The sequence below is a fragment of the Cydia pomonella genome, chromosome 25 (assembly GCF_033807575.1).
Source record: "Cydia pomonella isolate Wapato2018A chromosome 25, ilCydPomo1, whole genome shotgun sequence".
NCBI lineage: Eukaryota > Metazoa > Arthropoda > Insecta > Lepidoptera > Tortricidae > Cydia > Cydia pomonella.
The window spans coordinates 4555690-4563669 of NC_084727.1; the positions used below are offsets into that span (position 1 = coordinate 4555690).

General features: G+C 55.1%; 1 protein-coding gene across 1 annotated transcript; it reads right to left on the reverse strand.

Moving 5' to 3' along the window:
• Positions 1 to 3282: 3282 nt before the first annotated feature.
• On the reverse strand, positions 3283 to 4053 carry LOC133531286 (putative HTLV-1-related endogenous sequence). The gene has a single exon (XM_061869418.1). The coding sequence runs from the start codon at positions 4051 to 4053 to the stop codon at positions 3283 to 3285; it is 771 nt and encodes a 256-aa protein (XP_061725402.1).
• Positions 4054 to 7980: the final 3927 nt, after the last annotated feature.

A 7980-nucleotide genomic window follows, 5' to 3' on the forward strand; every position in this document is an offset into this window, starting at 1 on the left:
AGTCGAGACACGAAAAATCGCCACGTGCTAGACTCTCATCGACTGCTGTCTGCTCCGGCTCCCCGTCCTCGGGTGTCCCAGAATCGCATTGGTCCTCCGCGTTTGTGCCTTCGCTAGGACTTTCCACGGAGTCTACGACGTCAATGTGCTCTTCCGAGTCACTGTTTGACATGGTTGACCCCGTGTAACTTCCACGCGCCGGCAAACGCTTTGGCCCTTTACTATCCGGTTCGTCCTCGGTATCGGCGAGCAGGAGCAGGCCAGTGTCCGGAAGCTTTATCACCCGTGACGAAGTCGTCGCTGTGGCTGCATTCTCCTCCGTTGTGGCCTTTGCCGCCTTGGGAGGCGTCCTCTGTATGAACATGGCGTCGGCGGGTTGACCTGTAAATTAACACAGGGTAAGCACAAGACAATACAGTTAGCACTATGTTGGGACTGGGCTATAGTGCCCCGTTCGTGGTTTGGATTGTCACCGTTAGGTATCCACCAACAAACCACCATGAAGGAGAGGACTCTTGTGAGTTGAAGTGTAGTTGAGTGTTCGGACCGGAATCCGAACTGCTCTGGTCTCGGCACTATATGTGGTCGAAGTCTCTCGAGCAGGAGCCTCTCGAAGACTTTTGACAAGGTACTGAGCAGTGTGATGGGCCGGTAGCTTTCCGGCCTTCTCCTGTCCTTCCCTGGTTTTGGTAGCATTATGACCCGGCCAAGTTTCCAGGTCTCTGGGAAGTGGCCCGAGCGCATGATCCCATTGTACAGCCGAGTCACTGCCACTATGGTGTGCTGTGGCAAGTGGCGTAGCGCCGTGTTCGGGATCATGTCTGCGCCTGGGGCCTTCTTCGGGTTTGTCCTCTTTAATGCACGTCTAACTTGGCCGGGTGTGAAGAAGACCGGGTCCTCTTCCGCGCTCGGCTGCTGCTCGAAGTACCTTGTCAGGTGCTCCTTCACTTCCTCTTCATGGGTTGTGTCTTCTGTGGGGTTGGGCTGAAACACTCGCTGGAGGTGATCCGCGAACATCTCAGCTCGTTCTTCGGCCTTGTAATGTGGGCGTCCCTGCTCGTCCACTAATGGCCTGACTGCGTCTTTGGTTTGCCCCAACTGCCTGCACAGGCGATGTATGGAGGGCACATCTTCGCCTATGCCGGCAATGTGGGCCTCCCAATCTGCTGCCGCGTGGTTCCTGAGCTCCGACTTGACCCGCTCCACCAGGTCGTTGAGCTCTGTTTTCATTGTCGGGCAGCGCGTGTGCTGCCATCTACGTCTCAGCTGTCGTTTCTGCTTTATTAGTGCCGTAATCGCCGCTGGGAGGGGTCTGCACCTCTCTCCAGCGGGGATGGTGCGCGATGATGTGTCTAGCGCCAGCTGGATGTTGTTGGTGATGGCTGCTACATCGACTTCCCCAGCCGTGGAAACTGGGCCTATCTGAGGGTTTGTCAGGGTACTCGCGAAGACCTCCCAGTTGGTTTTCTTCCTCTCTTTCCTCCTTGGGACTGAATATGGGACGGCTTCAAGGGTCAGCAGCACTGGGCGGTGATCTGAGGGCAGGTCCGGCATCACCTCCATGTGCAAGTTCATGTTTACCTCCTTGTGTACCATGAAATCTATGATGTCACATGTCCCCTGGCCGTCTGCGTAATGTGTGGGTTCTTCCGGGCCTGTGACATCTAGATTTGCGTCGAGGGCTTCTGTGTACAGTGTCCTGCCGGCTGCGTCGATTCTAGTTGAGTTCCAGGACGTGTGCTTTGCGTTCCAGTCTCCTGCCACGATGGTCGGCCCTGGAGACCGGAATAGTGCACGTACGTCCGCTCTGAGTCTCGATATGCTGTTTGATGGGGATCTATAGAGGGAGTAGAGCCGGAGGTCTCCATTTCCCACTCTGATGTCAACTCCGAGCGCCGTGAAGGAGTCGTAGGGCACGAAGTCGACGGGCTGGTGGATAATGCTGCGATGGACCAACACGGCTACTCCACGGAACGGGTGTCCCTGCTGGTTTATCTCGTTCCGCTGGTACACAACGTAGCCCCCCATCTTCAGGTCCTTCTTTAGGTAAGTTTCGCTGACCAGCAATATGTCAATATTCTGCTCGCGGAGGAAGTGGCGGAGCAGGTCTTCCTTGCTGGCCAGCGATTGCGCGTTCCAGAACACTACCCGCAGCTTACGGTTGAACGTTAGGCTGGGGTAGTGTCTTCTTTAGCGCCCGTTGGACCGCCTCTGGGCCCTGGGTTGCTGCTGCTTTTAGGAGGGCAGCATTCATGGCTGCCAGACCTTCACCCCCCCCGTTGCCTGCGATGGTGTTGAGGCTGGGGGGGGGGGGCATGAGTGCTAGGTGCAGTCTTGGTCTTCGTCTTCTTCTTCTTCTTCTTTGCCTTTTTGGTGGTGGCCTCAGGCTTGTCTCCTGCTGCGCCCCTTGAGGTGGGGGCGTTGGCCGGCGCCATCAAGGAGGCTGGCGCCGACTCTTCCACCGTCGATTTGGGGACAGTGGCCTTGGTCACCGGGCCCGCTTTCTTCGTTGCTGTTGTATGTGCGTTCGTGCTCGCCCTCCAGTTGCGGGCCTCTCGCACATACACTGGGCATCTTCTGTGGTTGGCCGGATGGGGCCCTGTACAGTTGGCGCACGTGCAGGGCTCATCTTTGGGCCTTGGACATTTCTTCGCGGGGTGGGGGCCCGCGCATCGGACACATTTCTGGGGACGATGGCATCCCTTTGAGTGGTGTCTGGACCCCTGGCAGTTGTGGCACTGCGGGGGTCCACACTTGCCTCTCCATGCTTCTGTCTTGATCGAGTTTATGTACAGGAGCTCGCTGACCCTGTATATGGCAGTGTAGTCTCGCGGGGGGCCCTCCAGCTGTATGAAGTAGACACAGCCAGGCTTGCCCCCCCTCGCGTTGATCTGCTTGGCGTGGTCCACCGGGAAGCCAAGCTTTTGGAATGCTTCTTTGATTTCGTCGATCGGAGTGTCGGAGGGCAGGCCCCGGAGCGCCACCTTCATTTTCTTTTCCGAGTCTGTGTTATAGTGGTGCCATTCCACCTGGTCCCCTAGGGCAGTCAGGTGGCGGAACACTATCTGGTACTCTTCCTCTCCCGTGGGATCGAAACGAACGCCTCGTCCCACCGACTTGGCGTTCACTGCTCGTCCCAGCTCTTGCGCTATTTCCGCAACCACCTTGGTCCAGTTTGGCAGCACCGGCGCCACGATGCTGGGGTACTTGGGCTTCTTCGGGACCTGGGGCGGCGCGGGTTGGCTTGCTGACATGGCATCCTTGGGTTTCTGATGGGTGGGCTTAGATGCCGTGGCAGCATATGAGGTCATTGGTGTCCGTGTATCCTGTGGGGCTGTCGGTGCGGGGGTTGGCGGAGGCTGTTCGGGCTCTACTGGAGCGAGCGGGCCCTTCTGCCTCTGTTCTCCCGTGACCTGTACGTCTCGTCCGGGTTCTTGTTGGGGCCCCGGTGGTGTGGGGCCCGGCTTCTGTGTCTGTCTCCTGCCGGGGTCCGGGCGTTGAGGCTTCGGTCCCTCTTGCGGGAGGGCAGCAGGGGTGTGAGCGGGGGCTGCGGGTGCTGTCCCTTTCTTTTTGGTTGGGGCCTTTGGCGGAGGGCCCGGTGTTTCTGTACTCGCTGGTGTTTCCAGGGCGGTCCTGCGGTGCCTGCGATGTGGTGGCGGTCGGGGCGATGTCCAAGTTCCTGAGCACCACCCCCTTGAGCCCACATCTAGCCATCGGATCTGACGGTGACAGGGGCCTCCAGGGGGCGGCGGCCGTGGGAGGTTGGGCGTGGGCTGGGGCTGTTGGTTGGGCTGGCCCTCCGTCCGCTGACTTGGAACGGCGGCGCAGCCTGGGGTCTCTGGTTGGTGTTGATTTGAAGCACGGCCTCTTTGTAGCTTGCGTTTCTTGGGGGCTCTCTCGTGGCCTCTTCGGGGGCCTCAATAGAGCCGGGTGCTCTCGAAGAAACTCCAGGAAGGAGGCGTTCTCGGGCTGCAGCTCTGTGGGTATCCCCATCATGTGGGAGGAGATACGGACGAATGCGGCCATCCATGCCTTCAGGCTCGCCGACGCCATGTTCGTCCCCATCATATGGGCCACCACAATCGAATCTGTGTCTGTTTCTGTGATCTGTGTGCTGTGTGTGATGTGAGTGAGTAATCTGTCGATACCCCCCGTCAGGGGGGTATGAGGGGCCGCTACCGCCTCACGGCTGCGGCGGCTGTCGCGGGTCGCTTCCCCACCGACTGGTGGGGTGGTCTTATGGCCGTCGTTTTGGGGACGGTGTGGGTAGCTGGTGTAGGCCAGCTCTTCGCTACCGATCGTTATCCAACCCCACGGCCCCTAACCTGGTGATACCGTTTGAGCGGGGCCAGGTTATGGAGCCGCGGAGAAGGCGACCGGCAGCTTAGCTGGCGTGTGTGGCGTGCTGGATCCGAGTGTGGTGTGGTGAGCAGTGCTAGTTAGCTACTGCTGGTGTAGAAGGGCTCGGGGCAAGTCCCGAGCCCACCTCTCCGGAGGTCTGGTGTTGTGATGCGGCGCGATGTCCCGAAGATGGTCCAGGCCGGCGTTGTCCGCGCGGTCAAACATGACCCGCGCGAGACGCTCGACGAACTCCTCCAGGCCGCGCCACTTCAGTGTCTCGGTGAGGGCTGCGTTGCTGACGTACCGCGGGCACTTGAGGATGGTCCTCAGTGTGAGGGTCTCCTGGCGCCTCATCTTCTCCTTGTTTGACCTGGAACAGAAAGAGTACCAGGCAGGTGAAGCATAGGTAAGTCTTGATCGTACGTAAGCTTTGTACAGACCAAGCTTGGTCCGTACAGGAAGCTTACTGCAGAAGACCGGGCGCAGACACATGCGAGCGACTTTCGCTCTTCGAACTGTGTCTGCGGCGTGCCGGTCCATGTTGAGCCTCCTGTCTATGGTCACCCCCAGGTATTTCACTGCGGGCGACCATGTGAGCGGCTGACCTAAAAGAGAAGGGGGATTGGGCAGGGCGGTGGCTTGCCCTGTGATGAGCGCTTGCGTTTTGCCCACATTGACTGATAGCCTCCATTTGGAGAGCCAGTCAGGAAGGGCGTCAAGCGTCGGCTGTATCTTGGTGACAGCGTGCGGCATCTTAAAAGATGTCGCAAAGTAGGCGGCGTCTTCTGCGAAGAGGGCTAGCTGCGCTTGCCCAACGACAGGAATGTCGTCGGTATAGCACGCATAGCATGCGGGCGACAGGCAGCTCCCCTGCAGGACGCCAGCCTGGATGCGGCGTTCCTGTGACACCGCGCTTTCCACTTGTACGTGGAAGCGGCGGTCTGCCAGGAAGGATGCGATGACTCTCACGATGCCAGATGATTAGACCATCGTGCCAGACTCGGTCAAAAGCTTTCTCCATGTCTAGGAGAACCGCGACTGTGTACTCCTTCTTGTTGAGCGCCGTGCCCATGTGGTGTAGGACACGGGTGAGCTGCAGCGTCGTGGAGTGTTGAGACCTGAGCCAAATTGCTCCGGCCTGGGAGTGATGTGTGGTGAGAGGTGCCGGAGCAGCATCCTCTCAAACACCTTGGAGAGGTTGCATAGCAACGTGATTGGCCGGTAGTTCTTCGGGTCTTTTCTGTCCTTCCCTGGCTTGGGAAGGACGATGACCCGCCCGGTCTTCCAGATGTCGGGGAAGTGCCCCGATCGCAGGATCCCGTTGAACAGGCGCGCCACCGCCGCTAAGGTGTTTAGCGGCAGGTGGCGGAGCGCCATGTTTGGATCTCGTCGGGGCCCGGCGCCTTCCTCGGGTTGCAGTGGCGTTTGATGGACGCCTGGACCTGTGAAGGAGAGAAGTACAGTGGATCATCGTGTGTCTGAACAGGCACGCTGAGATAATCTCGTACGTGCTGAACGATGTCCGCTGTGTGCTGCGGGTCGGTGTCGGGATTGGGCCTGAATTGTTGCTCAAGGCTGCGAGCGAGTATTTCCGCTCTGTCCTTGGCCGCGTACTTCAGGTACCCGTCCGTGTCGTCCAGTAGGGGCCGAATTGGTTCGGGCGCCGTGCTGAGTTGTCTGCATAACCTGTGGATGGACGGAACGTGATCACGATCAGTTATGCTGTCAATGTGTGCTTCCCAGCTTGCAGCTCTGTGTGTGATCCCTGACCTAGCGTTAATTTATAGGCGGGCCACGCCCATTTGTCACGTCGGTGTTAGATGCAGAGTGTACTATTCGTTTATTAGCCAATCAGCTTACGCTATTACATATTTAGGTATTAGGACATTTTATACTTAACCTAGGCATTTGTAAAAGCTTATATATCTAACACAGTAGGTAAATTACACGTAAAGACAAATGAGACACGAAAATAATTTATAAAAATAAAATGTAAAAAACAGAACGTAAAACTAAAATTTATACACTGATTAACTTACGAGCTATATGCGACAATATAGTTTATAGTTTTTTCAGGATTGTTATGTACTTTACCTTGAAATTAGCGTATGAAGTGGTGTCCATTGGCGGGTTCTTGTTCGCCGGGTCCTTTATAGTTTTTTCAGGATTGTTATGTACTTTACCTTGAAATTAGCGTATGAAGTGGTGTCCATTGGCGGGTTCTTTTTCGCCGGGTCCTTTATAGTTTTTTCAGGATTGTTATGTACTTTACCTTGAAATTAGCGTATGAAGTGGTGTCCATTGGCGGGTTCTTGTTCGCCGGGTCCTTTATAGTTTTTTCAGGATTGTTATGTACTTTACCTTGAAATTAGCGTATGAAGTGGTGTCCATTGGCGGGTTCTTGTTCGCCGGGTCCTTTATAGTTTTTTCAGGATTGTTATGTACTTTACCTTGAAATTAGCGTATGAAGTGGTGTCCATTGGCGGGTTCTTGTTCGCCGGGTCCTTTATAGTTTTTTCAGGATTGTTATGTACTTTACCTTGAAATTAGCGTATGAAGTGGTGTCCATTGGCGGGTTCTTGTTCGCCGGGTCCTTTATAGTTTTTTCAGGATTGTTATGTACTTTACCTTGAAATTAGCGTATGAAGTGGTGTCCATTGGCGGGTTCTTGTTCGCCGGGTCCTTTATAGTTTTTTCAGGATTGTTATGTACTTTACCTTGAAATTAGCGTATGAAGTGAGCTGAGTGGTGTCCATTGGCGGGTTCTTGTTCGCCGGGTCCTTTATAGTTTTTTCAGGATTGTTATGTACTTTACCTTGAAATTAGCGTATGAAGTGGTGTCCATTGGCGGGTTCTTGTTCGCCGGGTCCTTTATAGTTTTTTCAGGATTGTTATGTACTTTACCTTGAAATTAGCGTATGAAGTGAACTGAGTGGTGTCCATTGGCGGGTTCTTGTTCGCCGGGTCCTTTATAGTTTTTTCAGGATTGTTATGTACTTTACCTTGAAATTAGCGTATGAAGTGGTGTCCATTGGCGGGTTCTTTTTCGCCGGGTCCTTTATAGTTTTTTCAGGATTGTTATGTACTTTACCTTGAAATTAGCGTATGAAGTGGTGTCCATTGGCGGGTTCTTGTTCGCCGGGTCCTTTATAGTTTTTTCAGGATTGTTATGTACTTTACCTTGAAATTAGCGTATGAAGTGGTGTCCATTGGCGGGTTCTTGTTCGCCGGGTCCTTTATAGTTTTTTCAGGATTGTTATGTACTTTACCTTGAAATTAGCGTATGAAGTGGTGTCCATTGGCGGGTTCTTGTTCGCCGGGTCCTTTATAGTTTTTTCAGGATTGTTATGTACTTTACCTTGAAATTAGCGTATGAAGTGAGCTGAGTGGTGTCCATTGGCGGGTTCTTGTTCGCCGGGTCCGACGACGCTGCGCTGCGGTCGCGGCCGGGAGCGGCGGAGCGGCGCCGCTTGCCGACGACTTTTATACCACGACGGTGGCAAACAAGCATACGGCCCGCCTGATGGTTAGCAGTCACCGCAGCCTATGGACGCCTGCAACTCCAGAGGTGTTACATGCGCGAGAGGTGTTACAAGCTTGGTCTTCTTGGGTTTTGCTTGATTGATTTGTTCTTGATGA